The sequence below is a fragment of the Cebus imitator genome, unplaced genomic scaffold, assembly GCF_001604975.1.
Source record: "Cebus imitator isolate Cc_AM_T3 unplaced genomic scaffold, Cebus_imitator-1.0 Scaffold193, whole genome shotgun sequence".
NCBI lineage: Eukaryota > Metazoa > Chordata > Mammalia > Primates > Cebidae > Cebus > Cebus imitator.
In genome coordinates, this window is record NW_016107508.1 from 2,268,358 (window position 1) to 2,290,256 (window position 21,899).

Here is a 21,899-nt window from a genome sequence, read left to right on the forward strand (position 1 = left end):
CCCAAGGGCAATGGAGAAAAACATGATCGTCCCATGGGTCTGCCCTTCTGTTCAAGAGGACAGGCCTCATGGTGGCTGCTTCCCAACTCCCAGGGTGAGCTCCAATGTCCTCGGCTCACCACAAGCGCCTCCCCTGACTCTGTCCTCCACCCTTCCTGCCCCACAGCTGCACCTGCTGTAGCCACAGGGCTCCGCGGTGCCTCTCCTGGGACCTGCCCCTCTGCTCCAGTGTCGCCGCCTCACAGAGGAAGCCCCCCGACCGCCGGCTCTGTCTTTCACCTCCTCCCGACAGGGGAGGGCTCTTCCCAGAAGGGGCCTGGCAACGGAGATTACACGGCACCACCAGCATCTGGACCAGCTGGGACACACAGCAGCCTGGGTGACAGCAGCCCCGGGTAAGTGCTGACTGAATGACAGGAGGGTGTGCTCCTCGGAGCCTCGGCTTGCTGGCTGTGACCTGTGCTGCTGACTGCACCTGCACATGCTCTCAGAGGAGCAGAAGTGACACACACAGAAAGTGCCCGGCCAGTGTGTGGGGCCACAGTCCTGCCTCACCCTCACGACAAATACCCCAGAGTCCCCACCTGCCAGGCACAGTCTCTGAAGGCAGGAAGCATTTCCTGAATGCTTCTGCACCACAGCAGCTAACGAGGCTGGCTTCACCTCCACAGCAGGTGCTTAATAAGGGTCAGGATGGAGAAAGGAACGAGGGACCCCCATCTGGGGAATGGCGGGCACCCAGGCATCAAGCACGGCTCTACCTCTGAGTTGCTGTGGGAGGTGAACAAGCCACTGAGCCTTGGTGTTCCCAGGGTGAGGCACGCAGCCTGGTGACTGCATGGTGACATCACACCATTGTCCCTCATGCCCTGTGCTGGGCTCTGCTGCTGTGGTCCCCACAGGCCCCCTCGCTGAGAGCTGGGGGGCACACGGCAGAGCCTGGCTCAGTACCAGCAGGTTCCTAGGGCCCCAATGGTACACACTATCGCCTAGGGCTCCTCCCCGGACCTGTGCCGAGTGCTGCAATTCCGGGCGGTTGAGGCAACCCGAGCTCGGGAATCTCTGGCCTGCTACCAAGGTGCTGTAGGGCCTGGACGGCTTCCTCCTCTCTAGGGCCTCAGTTTTCCAATATGTAAACTTCAGGGGGCTGTAATCCCTTCAAGGTCCTTCCTGCCCCTAAAATTGTGGAGGGCTTGGGGAAGGGGCTGATCTGCTGATGGCGCAGGGTGGAGAGAGGAGGTGAGGGACACATGTGCTGCGGCCACTGAGCCTGGCGCCCCCAGGTGGACGTGGGATCTCCCCCACCTCACACACCCTGTGAGCCCATCGCACAGGTGCAGTTGAGGCTTTTTAGGGCTGCACCTCCCAGACCCCGCAGTGAGGGAGGAAGCCGGCTTTTGGGCCTTGGTCACCTCGCCTCGACTGCCTGGCCACCTGAGGACAGTCTCTGGAGACCGGCCAGTGGAGGTGGCCCGGCCGCCACTCACCTGGGAAGGCGTTGATGTCGATGACGGCGTGCTGCCCCGTCTGGTTGTTGATGATGATGTCGATGCCGAAGAGCGACACGCCCAGCGCCTGCCGCAGGGCCCGGGACAGCTCCCGGATGACCTCGTCACTCGGCCGCTCGAACACGCCCTCGATCTTGTCCAGCTGCAACATACACAAGGAAGTCAGGCTGTGGGCCGAGGGGCTGCAATGCTGCACCTCACAGAAAGAGCCCACGCCAGGCGCCACGAGGCCAGACAGACCCACTGGTGAGCACAGGCGGCCACTGACCAGGTCTTGTCCTCCGAGGGCTGGCAGGCACCGGGTGTGTGAGGCTCATTACCTCCTGTGGGCTCATCACAGCCTGGAAGGCCAGTGCCAGCACTGCACGCTACACACAGGGAAACCGAAGCTCAGAGAGGGTCCGGGCTGGCCCAAGGTCACACAGCTCAAAAACGCAGGGCAGGATTCGGACCCACAATTTTTAGCCTCTAAAACCAAAGCGTTTTAACAGGGAGGAAGGAGATGTGGAGTGTGCCGGGGACCTGGGAAGACATGGTGCAGAGCACGGAAGCTGGATCTTGAAGGCAGGAGGATGTGGGCCCCTGGGAGGGGTGGGAGGAGAAGAGAGGCCCCAGGGAGGACACAGGGGAGGCAAAGATGCAGAGGCCAGTAGCTGCAGGAGATGGCTAGGAGCAGCCAGGGTGCAGCGCCGGGGCAGAAATGAGGCATTCTAATCTGACCCCTGCTTGCCCATCATCACAGAGAGCCCCAAGGCGGTGAGGGTGAGGGCGAGGGCGAGGGCTCTGGGGCCTGGCAGGCCAGCACAAGAAGTGCTACTTCCAAATGAACTCATACCCCAAACAATGCGGGATCCCCAAAGCTGCTCTGCTGCCTCCTGGGGTCCAAGTTCAACTTTCCTCAAAGCTTCCATGCACTAGTCAGGCCACCCTGCTCAGGTCTCCCTCCCAGCCCTGCACCCCCCCATGCCACTCATGTCCTGTGCTGGTCGCAGCTGGCCTGGGACAGGCACACACATCGCCAAGGGCTCAGCCTGCCCCCAGCCAGGGCCTCCAGGGTAGTGGGGAAGGATTCTGGAGTCACAGAGACGTGGGTTCCAAACTTGGCAGTGACTTCCAGGTCTGTGGACTCAGGAAAAAGCACCTGACCTCTCTGTGGGGTTTGCTCTTCTGTAAAAGAGGACCTACAAGGCCTCATCTCAGACTTTGTTGATAAGGTGGAGACAGTACGTGCCTGGCTGGGAGGAGATTCCTCTGAATTCCAGGGCAGGAACTACATTCTGTCTCCTCTAAATCAGCCAAGGGAGGGCTGACACAGGGTGTTCAATAAAATACTGAAGTTCTGGGGGTTGTGGGCTAAGGGGCCAAAGGGAAAGGAGTGGCTAATCCATGAAAGACAAAAGTGGAGCTGGGTTCAAAAGCTGGACATGGACTAACCACCTGACCCGGCAGCTCTGCTCCAGGGTACACCTCCCAGAGCTGAAAGCGTGTACTCAGATGGATGCTGTCCACCCACGCTCACCACGGGGTTATCTACAACAGCGGAAGGGTGGGAACTACCCCAGTGTGAATCAGCAGATGAAGGCACAAACACTGGTCTTATCCACATGATGGAATATTGCTTAGCCATGAAAAGGAACGAACTTCTGACAGACGCCACCATGCGGAAGAACGCTGAAAACATCATGCTGAGTGAAGGAACCCAGACACAAAAGGTCATATACTGTGTAATTCCATGTCTACAGAATATCTAGAACAAGTATCAGCAATCAGCTCCGTGGCTGCCAGGACCAAGACGTGGAGGGAATGGGCAGGCAGTGTCAGCGGGCACAGAGTTCTCTTCTCGGTGATAAAAATGTGTTGGAACCAGATAGAGGTGACGACTGGACAACAGCTGTGAATGTTCTCATCACCACTGAATTATTCGCTTTAAAAATGGTTAATCTTATGTATGTGAATTTACTTCAATTTTATTTAGAAACAACGTTTCACTCTGACACTCAGCCTGGAATGCAGTGGTGTAATCACGGCTCACTGCACACTCGAACTCCTGAAGTGATCCTCCTGCCTCAGCCTCTGGAGTAGCTGGGAATGCAGGCATGTGCCACCATGCCTGGCTAATTTTATTTATTTTTTGTAGAGACAGGGTCTCATTATGTTGCCCAGGCTGGTCTCAAACTCCTGGTCTCAAGTAATCCTCCCTCCTTGGCCTCCCAAAATGCTGGGATTACAGGTATGAGCACTGTGCCTGGCCCACCTGAATTTAAAAAAAGAAAACAAAAAGTGAAAGCAGGTCAGCAGGGCCGGGGACAGTGCCCTGGTCACCAAGAAAAATGGCCCTTACCCAGGCACAGGGGCCTGGGAATGTCCAGGGAGGGACGTGGTAAGCAGGGACCCCCCCCCCGGGCACCACCCATGCCCTGAGGCCTACACCAGCGCATCTCCCACCCTGGCTCTGCAGGACAGGCAGCCCCCCTGCTCACATCGCAGGCCTTGGTGTCTTGTCTGGAAAAAATCTTTTCTAGGGGACAGGAGTGGCCTGGCTGTAAGAGGCACTTATCCCTTAGCACTTTTCTTTTTTTTTTCCCTTTTGAGGCAGGGTCTTGCTCTGTTGCCCAGGCTACAGTGCAATGGCAAGATCACAACTCACTGCACCCTCGACCTTCCAGGTTCAAATGATCCTCCCACCTCAGCGGCTTGAGTAGCTGAAATTAATGTTTGTATTGTTTTGGTAGGGATTGTCTCACCATGCTTCCCAGGCTGGTCTCAAACTCCTGGGCTCAAGTGATCTGCCTGCCCCAGTGTTGGGATTCAGACATGAGCCACTGCGCCCGGCCATTGAGTACTTTTCTGAGCCTCCTGGGTCACTCTTGCCAGTGGGGGCCAAAGGCTAAGCTCAGTGGGGCGGCTTGGCCACTCGCCCTGCAGCCCAGGGTCCTCACCGAATCAGAGAGACCCTGGTGGACACCTTGACGCTCCCCATTCTCCACTGTGTACCCAAGCCACAAAAGAAACCTTCTGGGCCTTGTTTTCTTGCCCCAGTAAATGGGGAAATAGAGTATCTCTGCTGTGAGACTGTGGTGCTGGTGAGAGGGGCTGCTGCCTTGGACTCACAGCACAGGGCCGGCGGCAAGGGAGCTTGGCTGCTGCGCTGCCACACGTCCCGTGGCACGCCGTTTACAAAAATCCTCTCAGCTCGGCTACAGAATCTCAGAAATCCTTCCCAAGTTGTCTAGTTTCCCAAAACCAAATAGCCATCCTAGGACAAGATCAAGGCATGGAAATCCTGCCTGGGGCCCTAGAGCAAGTGATCCGATCGATGCCTTTCTGGAAAGCAAGGAGGGGACAGAGGAGCTGGGAAGGCGTTCCTGGATCCCCAGCGGGCCTCAGCACCCGGCCGCCGAGACCATGCTTGTACCGCACACCTGGCACTGTGCTGGGTGCTTCTCACCCAGGAACTTCCTGGACCCCGAAACCCTTTGAGAACAGGAAGAAGAAACCAAGGCTCAGAGAGGTGACACGACTGGCCTTAGCTTAGGCCAGACCCCAGGCAGTCCCGTCGGAGTCTGTGCTTTTAACTAATAGCCTAGACTGAATTTCGGAAAGCAAAAGGTGTGTGGGGGCCTGCAGGTTAGGTGTGGCTGGGCCCATCCTCAGGGGCATCCTCCCAGGGAGGGAGGAGGTGCTTTAAGGCCAGAGCAGGGCTTCCTGCAAGAGACTCCCAGGAGGCCAAGGCAGGACTGGAGGAGCCCCAAGTGGGCAGGGGCAGGGAGATGAGCAGTACTTGTGTTCCCGTACCTGGGAAGAGAGCTGGCTGGGTCAGGCCAGCCTGCGGGCGTCTAGGAGGGCTGACGTCCCAGTGGAAAAGGTGGTGCTGACCGCGTTTCCCTTTTCTATTTTTAGAAGTCGTCGGTCCTGGCAGATTCCTGACTAGCAGCCATGCGCTGCAGGGAAGGAGGTAGCTGCAGACCTCAGAGGCGAAGGGAAGGACCCTGCAGTGTTTCTAGGCTGACCCTTCCCGTTTACAGATGAGGAGACTGAGGCTGAGGTCGACAAGTGACAATCCAAAACAGTGACTTCCGGATGGTACCTCTGCCATCACGGCTGCTGGCCCTGCCCGTGAGAGGACACTCCGTCTGCAAATGCTGACTGCCCTCTGTCACACGGGCTGCCGAGGCCCCCAGAGCAAGACCATGCACAGAAGAAGCCCTATGATTCTGAAGCTTAGAAGAAAACCATCTCTTGCATGGAACATCTTACAATATGCTCAGCCAGGCACTGAGGCTCTGTTTAAAACCTGTTCCCAAAGCCTGACATGTTCCCAAGGGACATTTGTCAACATCTTGAGGGACAGTGATGTTCCCTCCAGGTCCTGCCCACGCCTGTGCTCTGTCTAATCCTCAGCACACAGCTGGCTCCTCAGAGGACCCAGACACAAACCACAGACAGACAGGCCACCTGGGTTCTGGGGCAGCCCCCAGGGACACAAGCACTGTGGCTGGAGTGGAGGCTGGCTTGTTGGAGAGGCTAGCCCAGGACAGGGAGGAGGACACCAGCAAAGCCCCCCAGAAGAGGAGGGCGCATGCATCCTCAGAAGAGCAGGTGCCCTGGCAGAGGGCTCTGAGTTTAGGGAAGTGGCCACTGGATTGCTGGACTTCAGGGAAACAGCAGAGGATGGCCTTTTCTAAATTCCCCAGAGACAGGTGCTCAGGAATCACTGGTGAGGTCAGAAATCCTAAATTCCTAGAAGATCCAACTTTGGAATCAGACAGATCTGGGGTCGAATCCCAGCCCTGCACCCTGTGAACAGCCTTGTGAATATGAATAGGTCACTAAGCCTCTCTGATGCCAGGAAGCCTGGCTGCGACCTGCACTGCAGGGCACCTGGGCTGACACTGGGCACAGTGACAGTCACTGAATGCCGGCCAGGACACCCGCTACCCACAGTGCTGGAGGCAAGGGTGACACTCCAGCCAACCTTGGGACCACTGCAGGACAAAGAACTGAGATGGTGCTGCCTCCACAGCATTTTCAAAGACCAAGAACAAGGCAGAGTAGAGAGCAGTTTTCAAATTCCTCACACTGGGAGAAGGGTCGGCACATCTTCTATGTGGGCAGCTTGTGGCGAGTGGTCCCCCTCTGCAAGCCCAGCGTGCCCTTCACCTTTCCCTGTGCTGGGTCAGGGTGCAATGGCTGCCAGCACGCAGGCCCGAGGCCAGCAGAAGAGCAGGGGTCTCTGGAACCTCCCAGGGCCCCTGGCACAGAGGCAAAGGTGCTTCCCACCCTACCCTGCTGCAAAGCTCTGCCAAGGACCCCATGGCCACAGCAGCCCACACCCAGGCCCGGGGGAGGGTGGTTTCAGGCCAGGCCACCCCAGCGGAGGGACCCACCTCCGTCAGGACTGATGACGACTCCGGCTTTGACACGTTGTGGCTGTTGAAGAAGATGGACTCGCGGTCTGAAAAATCAACAGGAAGGAGATGCGTCAGAGCCTCAAATGCAGGGACCACACTGCCGCCACCCAACACCAGGGGGCAGCACCACACCAGGCACGCACCATGCGGCCCCGGGCTCTGCTGGGCACCAGCCCCGGGTATGGACATATGCCCCATCAGGGCCTCTGATTCACCCTCTGCTCTCACATAAAAGTGACCGACATAATGAGCTGGCCTCTGCTACTGTCTCACAGCATCACATCGGGTTTTCCCTGAGGCCCTGTTCCCAAAGTTTCCTGTCACCATACAGGAACTGGGGGAGAGGGGATGCGTGGGACCGTTAAACACCTGAATATCATGGCCAGAGAGGGCCCACAGTACAGCGGTCTCTCAGAGCTCCCAGCCCACTCCCCAGCCCACAGGACTCTCTTTTGGGGGAACACGCTAGAGAGACAGGGACAGGCTGCCACGGGCACGTGAGCACTCAAAATACAAAGGGTTCTGCTGGTTCTCAACGACGTAGAGAAAAAATAGGAAATCAGAGAACGTAGGCTTCCACAGAATCCATCCAAGAAAGCACACAGCACAATTTCTCTTTGGCACTGGAAGCTGGCACAGAGAGTCTGAAGTACCCTCACCCCATACGCCTGGTTCCCGTCTGGCTCCCACCTGCCTCCCATAGCACCCGGCCCACACAGGCCCTCTGGGGACCCGCAGAGACAGCCCACTCCCATGAATACTGAAAGTACAAGTAGATCCCACAGTAGAAACATCTTTGGCAAGTAAACCAAAGTCACTTGGGGGCAATGTCAGGTCGGTGGGTCAGAAACACACTGGCAGGCACTGGGAAGCATGGGCACACGAATGCAAGAACTGCGGAGCCATGAGCCTCAGGCTGAGTTCTGGAAAAAGCTGTCTGTCCCCATCCCATGACTTCCCCGAGGATGGCACAGGACTGTCTGTCCTGGGCCACCAGCCCCAGCTGCCCCTCCTTGACTCCTTGTAGGGCGAGGCATTGTGGTTCCCGCCCCCAGGATGCAATGTACATCCCTGGGACCCAGGCGCCTTCATGCAAGGATAGGAGGGCACCGGCCGAGGGCTGCTGTGTGCAGGGGCCAGGCCAACGGGGAGCCTGCGCTGGCTGCCAGCGACCCCTCCAGCTCCAGGACTCTATAGCGCCATAACAATCATGCATGAGGGAGTGATTCGGGCAGAATCGAAGCAGGCAGGCGCTGAGGTGTACCTGGCGTCCTTCCTGCTAGCGGGGCACAGAGGCCCCTGGCTGCCCTTGTGTGCCCAACAGTCCTCCTGCCACTCTGAACAGAGCCAGTCCAGATAGGGGGCACAAAAGATGGTCCTGGGGAGGAGCCTGGGGAAATGAACACCCTGCAGGACATGTGTCATGTAGCCCCCATGATCTCTACTCCCAAGGCACCGGCAGCCAAGAGGGTGCCTGTGGGGATGGCATAAGCCCCACGGGCCTGAGGCTGGAGCAGGCTCGAGTAGCCAGGAGGGGAACACTGCCCACCTTCTCACCCTGTAGCCCAGCATGGCTCAGCCCTGAGCTCAGGGCACTTTCCCACATATTTCCCTGCAGATCCCCAACAGCAGCTGCTGAGCAGCAGAGCAGGCCCAGGGGGAGGAAGGGCCACCATGTGCAGGTGAACATAGCAAAGATCAGGGAGGCTGGCAAGTCTGCAGGAGCCGCAAGGAGAACCCGGGCTGAACGGATGCTGGGAAGGGCTGGAGCTGGGCATGCAGAGGGGCCGGCCAGTGTCTGCAGACTGGGACAGCCCATGCAACTCAACAGCTTCTTCTGGCAGCAAGAGCCACAGATCAGGCCATTTCAAGAGGGTCCCTTTTCTCCTCCTGGCTAACTCTGTTTTTATTTTCTTCAGACAGAGTCTCACTCTGTCACCCAGGCTGGAGTGCAATGACCCGATCTCAGCTCACTGCAACCTCCGCCTCCTAGGTTCAAGCAATTCTCCTGCCTCGGCCTCCTGAGTAGCTGGGATTACAGGTACCTGCCACCATGCCTGGCTAATTTTTTGTATTTTCAGTAGAGATGGGGTTTCACCATGTTGGTCAGGCTCGTCTTGAACTCCTGACCTCAGGTGATCCACCCGCCTCGGCCTCCCAACGTGCTGGGGATACAGGCATGAGCCACCATGTCCAGTCCTCCTGGCGAATTCTGACCTGGGTGCTCTGGCCACTAGCCCATTTGGCAGGGCAGTGAGAGATGCCCTGGGCTCACTGCCTCTCCACGCGCAGTCTGAGCAGGGGTCAGAGGAGTGGGAGCAGCCTCTGGCAGCCACCAGTCACCCAGAGACAATGGGAAGCATCAGGCAAAGAGACTTGGTGCCCAGCTCCAACACAGCTGGCTCCTCTAACACCCCAGAGCAGAGTGCTGTTCCTGGCATGCAGTGGCAAGCCCTTGCTCTTGGGAGCACCCTGGATTTTGGGTGCCCTGCGCAGTCTGTTCCTGGACTAGCCCAACAGCACCGGCAGAGAACTACCGCCAACGCTCTACAGGGAAGGAGCGCCACGAAAGGAAAAATGCGTGTTTTGCTTCTCAATTTATGGATTCAAAAAATAGGTTTAAAAGAACAATAAATGATAAGATTAGCCCCCAAATATCCCAGCAACTCAGCAGCACAGCCATGAGCAAGGGCCACACTGCTTTTAGCCTTATTTGCTTCATCTCGTATCTCTCTCGGGGGCGAGGGGAATGGGAAGAATGTGTCCCCATGCTACAGATGGTGACCCAAGTCACCTTCCAGTTGCCATATGAGTGCCACCTCTGCAGAGGGACCACCTGAGCTGCCCTTTCCAAGTGGCTCTCCTCTCCTAGTGGCATCCCAGGACGCACCCTCTTTGCCTTGGGACCCCTCATCTCAGGCCACAGTTGGCCCTTCTACTGTTTCTCTCCTTGTGTGCAGTTTCTCCCACTAGAACACAGGCTTATGAGGGCAGGAAGCTGGGTGCCTATCTAGTCCCTGAATGGACTCCCAGCAGCTCAAGCAGGGCTGGGCACATGGCAGGTTTGATAAATGCTGTATCACTGACTCTAAAGAGGCTCTGGAGTGGAGCTCAGCAGCCTACAGACGGTAGCCCGGCCACCTGCGCTTATAAATGGTTTCATTGGAACACAGCCGTGCCTCATTCACGTCTACAGCTGCTTGTGTACTACAAAAGCAGCATCAAATAGTTGTGATGGAGCTGGAAATGTTTATGATTTGGCCTTTTGCAAAAAAAAAAAGAAGTCTGCTGCCTCCTGCTCTACATGGTAAGAGGTGCCACTCATACATGCCTAAGAGAAACGAGGTCCAGGCGGAGACGAGAATGGAGGGAACCTGCATAAAGCTGGGAGCCCATGCCGCATCCTCAGGATAAAGATGAGTGAGACATAAACCCACTACACAGAAAGGGGGAGCAAAGAGACCCTCCCATCTCTTCCCTGGCACAGGGTAGAGGGAGAGCAACATCTCTCCATGAATGCCCTGCATGGGCAGAGAACACAAATGTTCCTAGTGGCTGGCACAAGACACAACCCGACTTTAGTTCCTGCCAAAGCCTCTGCACGGGTGCCACTGGCTGTAAGGCACACTGGATTTGAGACGTCAACACGTAAGAAAGAAAAGTGCAGCTGAGAAGCAAAAGAGACTAGACTGGCAGGTGTAGAGTGAAGATGTGTGTGCTTGTCTCTATCCTAGGTCCAGAAACATCCCACTCAAGGAGCTGCCATCCCTGCGTGGCCATGGGAAGCTGGGGGACCTGTCATTTGACAAAGGAAGCTGGAAAGCTGGGATGGGGGCTGGAAAGAGGCCAGAGCCCCAAATCCCCTTTCCAACTGGTCCAGCTTAAAGGGCTGCTGTTGCATTATATTTCTTATCCAGAAAGAGAACATACATGTAAAAACCACAGAACCCATGTTAGTTCCCTGGCACAGTGCCCTGGAGACAGGACACAGTATCAGCTTTGGCGATGGAGAGACACACTAACAGTTAATCAGTTCACATGAACATAATAAACAGTTCTCCGTCAGCTCCATGTGTTTCTCTATTTGGGCTTAGTCTGCTTTTTTTTTTTCTAAGAGGCAGAGTCTTGCTCTGTCACCCAGGCTGGAGTGCAGTGGTGTGACCACAGCTCACTGCAACCTTAAACTCCTGGGCTCAAGCAATCCTCCTGCCTCAGCCTCCTGAGTAGCTGGGACTGCAGGTGCACGCCACCATGCCCAGCTAATTTTCAATGTTTTTTTTCTGTAGAGATGGTTTGCCTGTGCTGCCCAGACTGGTCTCAAAGTCCTGGCCTCAAGCAATCTTCCCACCTGGGCCTCTCAAAGAACTGGGACTACAGGCATGAGCTACCAGGTAGTCTGGTCTCCTGGTCTGCATTTTATGGCAAACTGGCAACCTAGAAATGGCCAGACGAGAAGACGCACAGGCAAGGAGTCCTGTCCTCACAGATACAGGACAGGAGCCCGCTCTGCCACTAATGGTTCCCAGTGAAGAGACAGCAACTTGCCCAGCATTTTGCAACCAGGAGGAAAAAGGAGACAACAAAAAAACTAAAAAACCTAACCACACTTCTGTAAATTTCTTTTAGAGTAAATTTCTTTTGGGGATGGAGTGACTCGGGTAAAAACAGAAAGGAGTAACTCCTCTTAATTTATTTTCCATAGACTTAAAGGATTATTTTTTTCAAAATCAGGGAATAAAGAGCATTTTTTAAAATGTCAGCCTCTTCTAGCCCATCACCTGGAGGAATATCTTTTGGTGGTACACAGCCATATACAAAAATACACTTCCAGCATTTGGCTCCCACCCAGTGGGCGGGGGCTGGGGCCAGGATGTCCCAACCCCTGAAAATACAGCCTTGAGTCCGGGAGCCACAGGCGTGGCTGGGAAGGCCGCCTGCCCTCAGGGGGAAAAGGAACACCTGCATGTTTCCAAAGCCTCCGCTCTCTGTGTTGTGTCAATGGAAAGAGAAGAGGCATCTGGGGGAAGAATGGCTGAGAGGGGCGACCGCAGCAGCTGCGCCTCCTCCATGAGGGGTTGGACACCCGCCAGGAGGCATGGATGGCCACAGGCAGTCCCTGGAGGAGGACGCCAACAGGACTCATCTGTCAGCTCAGGTGGAGGGGAAGCAGCTGGTGTCTGAACCCTTCTGATGAATGTGGGTCCCCCTTGCTGGAAGAAAACTGCATCTTATTTGAACAAACCACAGCGGGGCAGTGAGTGTTCTCCAAGGGGTCCTCCTGGAAAGCCACACTTATTCCAAGACACTGCCACTCTTCCAGAGGTGTCCAGAATGTGCCTTCAAGATGCCTTCGGAAGCTACTAGAACATTCTTTCAAGCAGCTCCACTGCCAGCAAATCTTTAACTCAGTGTCCATTTTTAAAATGGCTGGGGCTGGAGAGGGCGGTGAGCGGCTGGCGGAAGGAAGGTCCCTCAGTGCAGCAGGTCTGCGGGCTGCTCCCTGGAGAGCTGCCTCCCAGGCCCAGTGACAACAGCACCATGCAGAGAGTGTCCTATGTGACACCCACATGACCCCTAGACCACCATCCACTGACTCAAAACCCGCTCACTGGCACGGTGGGAGTCCTGCACCCAAGAAGACTTGTGACACGGCGGCTGCTGCTTCAACAGAGCCTGACTCACCCTGGCAGCTACACAGTCAATGGGCAACTCGGTCTTAGGTTCCCCCAGGGGGAAAAAGAGACCCATGGTAAAGACGGCTCAGCAGGAGACGGCAGGCAGCACCCGCCCTCACTTCCCTGGAGGCCAATCCATGCCACGCCGGCCACACCTAGCCCAGCGTGTTCCTCCGTGAATCTCATTATAGTGTGGGTCCCGAAGAAGTGTCCTGGGGACAGAACACTTCCGGATGCTTCTTGGAGTCTGTGGTGGTTCAGGTGGATGGGTTCCCCACAGTGACGCAGGGAACAGGGACATTTTATTAGTTCCCCAAGACTTCTTTATCTCTCCACTGTACACAGCTCTTTTCACCTTCAGAGCGCCTCTCCATCCCACCAGAAAGAACACCGGGTGACGGGGACAGTGCCGAAGGACAGACAGCTGCTGCCACATCCCAGCGGGGCCCTGGCGTCTCGCTCAGCCCGAGATGGTGAGAGGAGCGGTTACCTGATGTGCCTGCGGAGAAGTTCTTGAGCGAGGGCCTCTGAACCACGGTGTAGGACTCGCCCACTACGAACACCTTGTACAGGACGGCGTTGTGGTTGATGAAATTCTGGACCACGCAGGGTGGCTGGATGGCGTTCAGGCCCTCCTGGTTGAACACGATAGCCATCTGCGAAGACGAGGGGTCAAAGGCTCTGTCAGAATCTACCACCCTCTCAGCCCCTGACCTGTCCAGCACACCGCCACCAAGGTCCATCCCTGGTCCCGGGGCTTGAGGACTCCCCAAGAGGAACCTCAAGCCAGGGTGAGTGGAGAGGGACCTGCAAAGAACACCTGGGGATGCACTGCGGGGCTGGAGATCTTGCCTCCACGGGGCCTGCCAAGTGTGATCGAGCTGACTGTGCGCTGCATGACTTCTGAGAGTGTGGAGCCACTAGTCACACTGTGGTCCAGGGAAGGGGACTCCTGTGGCTGTGTGCTGCTCAACCCTCTGACCTCCTAAAGGATCCTCCACAAAGACCCGGGAGGAGGGGGAAGGAAGCAGACGACTCGGGCGCAGGAGTCAGGAGGCCTTGGGCCAAAGCCTGTCTGAGGACAACGGCTGCCTCTTGTCGAGCAGTTGTGACAAGCTAGGCCCTGTTCTGAGCATGTACACGAGATACCTAGTGTCCCCCTCATAGTGCGCCTCTGAGGTGAGCATACAACCTCTCCCTCTCACAAATGAGGACAATCAGGCGCTGAGAAGTTCAGTGACTGCGGAGAGTGAGCAAGCCCAGGATGGAATAGGGTCTGCACAGCACTCAGCCTCGCCCCTACACACTGAGCTGCACAACAATCCGCAGACAACAGGCCTGTGTGCTCCTGGTCCCTGACTCCTCTGGGGACAAAGGTCCCTGACAGGAGGATCTGGTAGGGGCTGAGGTAGGGAGTGCAGGGGGCAGCTGCCAAAAACCTCGCAGCCACGGCCGGCACGGGCTCTGCTCAGGGCCTGCTCTAAGGACGGAGGGGTGGACATAGGCCCAGCCGATCCAGCTGCCGGTGCCGGGGTCACGGCTAATCCCTCATCCCGCAGGGCCCCAGGAAGGAGCCACCAGACGCCTGGGGCTGGTGAGCAGGGATAATGGGCCCTGGACAGCTGGCTGCCTCCCCAGCTGCCACCCCTCACGTCAGCTGTCACGGAGCGCCGGCCCTACGTGCCTGGAGCCCAGCTGGGCAGGACAGACATGGAAATGCAGGCCACATGGGGAAAACAAAAAGTGTGTGTCTGTGCTGGGAGCACCGGGGGACGGCGAATGTCTCCTCAGCCTTCTGACAAGAATAAAGGACAGGAAAAACACAAGCAGCTCTGGAGTCAGGCAGGGGCTGAGTCCCTGCTTGGCACTTGCTGTGTGGGCCCAGGGTGGGCCCCCACCCTGCTTAAGCACCACTGTCGCCTCTGTAAAATCATGGGTGGTTCTAGGGGTGCTTTGAGCTTTTGGCTGTTATAGCTGGAAAAAAAAAAAAAAAAGACAGATTCCACTGTGGAGCAAATGTGTACCCTCACACTGCCTCAAAAACAAAACAAAAACCCAAATGGTTCTGTGAACATAAAATGAAGACAGAGTGGTTTGGTAGAACTGGCCCCGGTCTGGGTTCATTCTGGGGCTGGGAGATTCAGAGGTAGGGAGTAGGCGGGCTGGAATGTAGACGAGGACCCCCGATCAGAAGCACCAGCTGCCTACAGTCAGCCACGCATGGTGCTACCCTCCACCCCTGCTGCACTCGGCTTCCCCGGGTACCCCTGGAATCTGTGAGGAGCTTGTCCACCTCTACCCATCTTATGGATGGTATCCACCCCAGAGGGTGCATCCCTGTGATGCCAACATGCTCCATCTGCACACAAGAGCCCACTAGGGGTCTCTGAGTGCATGGGACGTGGTGGCACACATTGCTGGCAGTGGACCCAGAGTGCCTGCTGGGGATTGGGGGGAGGGGTCCCCATGGGAACATCCTGGAGCCAGATGGCTAGAATGAGGGGTGATATATAGCTTCCCCTGAGTGTTCTGACCCCATACTTGAGGACTCAGAGTCCCGAGGCCCATCACGGGCATCTTGAGAGGGGCTCACCTGGATCCATAACCCTCATCCCCTTCAGCAAGTACCCAGCAGGCTCCAGGAAAGCTGGTTCCGACAGCTTATCCAACAGTCCACCAGGGCAGACCCTGGGCAGCCCAGGCATGGACCCCTCATCCTTTACAGAAGCCACTACGTCTCAGTCACAGATGTGGATGGATACTCTGGGTGGCTGGGTAATTTGCCAAAGTCACACAAACAGCAACACACAGCACCAGAATTGGTCCCAGGTCTGTGAGATTCCCCAGCTCGGCCCCTGAGGCCTCAAGTGACTCACAGAAGCAGCTCCCTCGCCCAGGGCTGCCTGGTTCTGAGATAGGCTGATCTAATCACACTAATGACTGCACTAGTGCTTCCATCAGATAACACCCAAGCAACTGACACACAAAGGAACCATCGGGTGGTGAAAAGGGGTGGGTGGAAGGCGGGCAGGCAGGTACTGGGGCTGGGGGGGCCTGGGGGCTGGCGCTGCTGCTCTTGAGCCTTCCTATTTCACCCCTGGCCTGGCACATCCTGAAGGGTGCCCTGTGCCCCCCACCACCGGGCACAGAGTCCAGGCAGGCTGCGGCCGGGGGTGGGGGCACCCACAGGAAGACTCCATGAGGGCTCCTGATTTCAGAAGACAACTGACAACGGGACGATGAGCTGTCCCCACACTCCTTCCCATGACGGCACACTCCATGCTACACCGACAGTGTCTACTGACGTTTCCCCGTAACTGTAGGCCAGTGATAAAGAGCAGAATGCAACCCAGGGAAGCTTCATGCTGCTGAGTCTTCCCTTTTAGTTGTGAGCTCTGGGGGGCATTTCTGGTAGTGGGGCTTTCCAGGGACAGGTCGTCTCCAGGGAGCCCACTCCGGTCAGATAGCTGTTGCCCAGCGCACCCCCACGTGTGCCCAGTGGGGAGACCCAGGCAGGGCTGTGCCCAGGGCAAAGGCAAGGCCCCAGGCATGGCTCCCAAGGGTGGAGGGGGCTCCGGACCCAGGAAAGTTCCTGCATGACCGTCTGCTCTTCTTGCCCCTGGATTCCTCACAGGCTCCTTGGCTGTCTCTAGGGACAGGACTCACATCCGACACATCTGTCCCCTTGTCCCCGTGGTCCTCAAGGGGTCAGGAACATCCATAGAGTGAATAAAAGAATGAATAGGTGTGTGGTGAACCATGAATCAAAGCATGCCACAGGCTTGATTCCAAGCAGCCCCCTTTTCCTCCCCAGCCCATCTCAATTCAGTAGCATGGCAGACCCCTGTGGCAGTGACAGAGCCTTCTCAGAGCTAACAGCCCTCAGGTGGGCCGAGCCTAGTGCCAGGCCCTCGAGGAAATGACACTGATGGCCCAAAGGACAGATATCCCTACAGGAACAGCACTCCTGTTCGATTCCTCTGGAGTCCAGGGAAGGGAGGGAGGCTGTCTACAAGGAGCCGGGGCTAACAGCAGGGCAGGAGCAGTGGCAGTGAGGAATTTGGCACACAGAATTTGCCAGGGTCGCCATGAGACACGGCGAGCTGAAGGGATGGGGGTCCGGGTGACAGACAGTCATATCTTCTTCCACTTACCTCGTGAGAGTTGGTGCCGTGAGCCACTCTGGTTTTGCAAACTATGGGTTGGGGAGAGAAAAGCAGAGAGAAATTAGTGAGTACATTCATCCACAAGGCAGGGGGACGTGGCATGTCTAGAAAAGAACTCTAGCTGAGACACAGACTCTGGATACCTGGTATCTGCACTTGGGGTAATGTGGGTAGGCACCCCCGGCCAGGCAGGAGAGCATGTTGCCCTGTGTCCTGCATCAGGACCCATTTCTATGGTGTGGGTGGAGGTGAGACCCAGGGCCACGCCCTCATCCATCCTCGGGTGAGCTTAAACCGAGAGCAGACTGTAAACTCCGCCCTGCTCCCCCTCCCCCCAACCCATGCTGGCCCGCAGCCTGCACTGCCTGCCCTTGGGTGGAGCTGCAGTGGTACGCACTGAATGGGAAGGCCAGGCCGTTCTTCTCCAGCAGCCGCACGGTGTCATCCCCACGCAGGCTGGTGAGCTCCATGAAGGGCGGTGAGCAGATCCTGTCATCTAGGGCAGAGGGGGAGGCCTGGTCAGCACAGGTCCTGGGCAGCCGCCCCAGGTGCACATCCTGTGACAGCCCACCCCACCCCAGGGGCCACCTTCGGTGCCCCTGAGCTCCCGGACCTGACCGTCCCCAAACTCTGCAGTCCTGTGTGCTCATGTGTGTGAACTACAACCACAGCATACCCTGCCGTTACACTAACAACACCTCTGTCATTACAAAACCTGCGTATGGTCACTGTGTAAAATCCAAAGAGCACAGAAAAGTCAAAAATGTGCATATTCATAGACAGTACAACTAGTACTCCCACCACGGTGGCCTTTTGGTCACGCAGACACTTATACACAGAGAGCTTTGCAAAGAGGATACTGTTTTGTAACCTGAATCCTCACTAAATAAACCTGGTTTTTCTGGTTCAATAAAGATTTTCCCACCATGTGATACACTGGCTTAATAATAATCGCAGCGACAGTATAGCTGTTAGCACGTGTCTAGCGCTGTGCTGAGGGTTTTGCAGGCAACACCTCTACAGTTTGCAAAATAGTCCCATGAAGAGGAAACTGGGGTCAGAGAGATTAAAGAACTAGCCTGTGGTGACACAACAGTTCCCACATGGACACCGCCTGACCCCTCACCTGCCAACTACTTAACATAATGGAGGGCATCTCGCGGTGCCCCAGAGGTGGCCTCCCGGCACGCTCACTGCATCTCTGCTGCACGCTCCAGCCCAGGCAAAGGCTTGTCCCTCTGCCGATGCCTCCTCACCCTTCACAGCTTGGCGTTCCTGGGCCCCTCCCCAGGACTGCCCAGTGGATTCTAAGGGTGAGCTCAACTTTCTAAAATGCTCGAAAGCTGACCCGTTCTGTTCATCTTGGCTTGTGCCTGGCAGCGAGCCGGGGTAAACAGATTTTTGTGGGATAACAGAATGTATTTGGAATCTCTCTGCTGATGATGAAATTACTGGTTTGTTAGTATTGTTTCTTGTCATTGTCCCCCTTCCCTGATAAGACCACAGACTCCCCAGGAGGTAGGACCACCCTGTACTTCAGGGCACAGGGGCCAGGAAAGGCTGAGCATTAGTAGGGCAGGGGCAGTCTGCCACCCACAGGCTTGGAAACCAAACCAAAAGTAAACAGAGCAAAGCGGCCTGTCTCCAGCTTCTAGCTACTTGGCTGGCTAGGAGGTCAGTACATTAAATCAAGGTAGATCCAGCCTCATTTATCTCATAAAAACAAATGCCAAGAATTACACAGGGTATATAAAAGTGCTTTTATCTCCCCCCTCAACCTCATTCCCATCCCCCTACTCCCATCCTCACAGTCTAAACTCCAAACAGGCGAAGGATTTGTGGGGTGGCAGTTTCTCTGAAGCACTGGGAGGGTGGTCTGCAGCCAGTGTTTCCCCATCCCCTGGCTGACAGTGACTTGCAGGCCGTCTGCACAGAGGCCCGTTCAACCCGCAGTGGACCCTGACAGTGTCCAGAAACAGAGGCCCCAAGGTCACACAGCAGTCACCAGCAGAGCCAGGACAAGGAGCCAGGTTCACCTGGCAGCCCAGGAGAGGGGAAGTTAGGAAAGTCAGGGTAGGGAGGGAGGGGAGCCAGTGCTCAGTTGAAAACCATTTTCCAAACAAGGCCCCAGGCAGGGTGGGAATACTGTGAGCACTGGCAGGCTCTCCACGGCTATCAAGGGAGGAAGCAGTCTGTGCAAAAGGCTCCTTGCTGCAAACACGCAGCTCCTACAACCCAGCTCCAAAGGATATGGTGCTCAGGCCTGAACAAGCTGGAGGGTTCTGCCATGGGCAGGTTTCGGGCAGGCACTGGCTCACCAGCCTGGGCTCCACCCTTGGCCTCTCCTCCCACAGGAAGATTTGGAGGCTGCTGGGGTCAAAGAGGCCACCTCCTCTAAGAGGTTCCAGACTCCCTCTGGCCCCCAGAGTTTTTAGAGCAGGTGAATCAGCTTGGCTTTCAGATTTCAATGCCCTCCTCAACTGTCCATCCCCAACTCGGCCCAGCCAAGATTTTACATAATGTCACTAGTGACCAGCAGTCAATGTCTCAATAAACTGCATCTGTTCCATGCCAGACATGGAACATAGTTCCACATAGTTACATAGTAACTCATTTACCCTCCTAAGAACCCCGCAAGGAAGCACTCCTGTCCCCTGAGAATTTTACAGATGAGGAAACTAAGGCACAGAGGTGGCACTTCCTGCATAAGAGTTCCACAGTGAGCCAGTGGTACATACCTGGACCATCTGACTCCCAGGCCCCTGCTGTTGACCATGGTCTTCCTCACAGAAAATGTGCCCGCTGAGCTCCCTGGCTCAAGTGGTTCCTAGCAGTGTGCTACTCTGCTCTGTGGCAAACCTCAAAATAATAGCAGCATCAACTAAGGCAATACAGCATATTAATAAAGGATAAAAACCACATGATCATCTCAATGGGTGCAGAAAAAGCATTTGACAAAATCTAACACCCTTTCATGACAAAAACACTCCACAAACTAGGAACATAAGGAAGCTTCCTCAACCTTCTAGAAAAACCCAGTCTTCCCCATGAAAGACCAGACACTTCCCCTAAGATCAGGAACAAGATAAGGAGGTCTGCTCTGGCCACTTATATTTAACACTATACTGGAGGTTCTAGCCGTGGCCATTAGGCAAGAAAAATGAAACAGAAAGCACCCAGAGTGGAAGGAAAGAATTGAAACCATCTCTATTTGCAGATAATAGGATCCTGTATATAGAAAATCCCAAGGAATGCACATATAAAAAAAAACCCTCCAAAACCATTAGAGCTAATACATGAGTTTAGCAAGGCTGCAGGATACAAGATCAATATATGAAAAGCAACTGTACTTTTTAAATTAAAAAAAAATTATATATATGTATTGAGTACAACATGATGTATGAGTATATATATATATACATTGTGGAATGGCTAAATCTAGCTAATGAACAAACGAATTACTTCCTATCATTATTTTTGTGGTGTATTTTAGACAGGGTCTCACTCTGTTGCCAGGCTAGAATGCAGTGGCACAATCACGGCTCACTGCAGCCTCAACCTCCCAGGCTCAAGGGATCCTCCCTGCTCAGCCCTCTAAGTAACTGGGACTACAGGCGTGCATCACCATGCCCAAGTAATTGGTAGCGATGGGGTCTCACTATGTTGCCCAGGGCTTGTCTCAAACTCCTGGGCTCAAGTGATCTTCCCTCCTCAGCCTCGAAAACACAAATCGAAACCACAATGAGACACCACTTTACACCTACCAAGATAACTATGATAAAAGAGATAGACAATAAGAAGTGTCGTTGAGGGTACGGGAAAGTTCAAACCCTCATACGGTACTGGGATTACAGGTGTAAGCTACCATGCCTGGACTCAATTGTATTTCTATACCCCAGCAGTGAACAATCCAAATGAGAAGCTAAGAGAACAATTCCATTTATAAAAGCATCAAAACAAAATAAACAAATAAGCGTAAGACTTAAACACTGAAAACTATAAAATATCATTGAAAGAAATTAAAGAAGACTTCAATAAATGGAAAGACACATAATGTTCTTTAACAGGAGATTTAATATTGTTAAGTTGGCACTACACACAAATTGATCTACAGACTCAATGTGATAGCCATCAAAACTGTAGCTTTTACTTTGCAGGAAATGACAAGCTGATCCTAAAATTCAGCTTGAAATATGAAAATGCAAGAGACTCAGAACCACTAAAATATCTGGAAAAAGAAAGAGTTGGAAGACTCATACTTCCTCATTGTAAAACTTGCTACAAAGCTAGAGACAATGTGGTACCGGCATAAGGACAGACATAAAGATCAATCAAATAGATAGAGAATCTGGAAATAAACTTGTGCATCTATGCTCAACTGATTTTCTACAAGGGTGCCAAGACAATTCAAGGGGTGGAAAGAATATTCGTTTTAACAAATGGCGCTAGGACAACTGAATACTCACATGCAAAAGAATGAAGATGAAACCCTACTTCACATCATATAAAATTAATTCAAAATTCATGGTGATCTGATTATGAGAGCTAAAACTACAAAACTCTTAGAAGAAAACACAGATGTGAACCTTCATGACTGTGCATTAGGCAATGGCTTCTTAGCTAGGACACTATCTAAGCAAAAGCAGCCCAGGGAAAAATGGAATAAATTGAGCATCATCAAAATTTAAAATTTTTTGCTTCAAAGAGTACTACAAAAAAATGCATCCTCAGAAAATGGGATGAAGAAAAAAAAAAAAGAAAATGCAAAGACAACCCAGAGAATGGGGGGAAATATTTGCAAATCATGAGAAGGATCTAGTATTCAAAATATATAAAACACTATTAACAACTGAACAATAAAAAGATATCTCTATTTAAAAATGAGCAAAGGATGTGAATAGAAGGTTCTCAAAATAAGATATATAAATGGCCAATAAGCACATTATTAGCCATTGGGGAAATGCAAATAAAGCCACAATGAGACACCTTTACACCTACCAAGATAACTATAATAAAAGAGATAGACAATAAGAAGTGTTGTTGGCCGGGCGCGGTGGCTCAAGCCTGTAATCCCAGCACTTTGGGAGGCCGAGGCAGGTGGATCACGAGGTCAAGAGATCGAGACCATCCTGGTCAACA

General features: G+C 54.4%; 1 protein-coding gene across 6 annotated transcripts in view; it reads right to left on the reverse strand.

Moving 5' to 3' along the window:
• The window catches only part of ITPK1 (inositol-tetrakisphosphate 1-kinase), a 179,998-nt gene that overhangs the window by 4,838 nt on the left and 153,261 nt on the right, over positions 1–21,899 (reverse strand). For all 6 annotated transcript variants that reach the window (XM_037745171.1, XM_037745174.1, XM_037745170.1 and 3 more), the window contains 5 exons: positions 17,158–17,256; positions 16,749–16,789; positions 13,085–13,250; positions 6,896–6,963; positions 1,488–1,650 (listed from right to left, as the gene is read on the reverse strand). In XM_037745171.1, the coding sequence (XP_037601099.1) occupies positions 1,488–1,650; positions 6,896–6,963; positions 13,085–13,250; positions 16,749–16,789; positions 17,158–17,256 (537 nt within the window). The remainder of the gene's footprint in view (positions 1–1,487; positions 1,651–6,895; positions 6,964–13,084; positions 13,251–16,748; positions 16,790–17,157; positions 17,257–21,899) is intronic.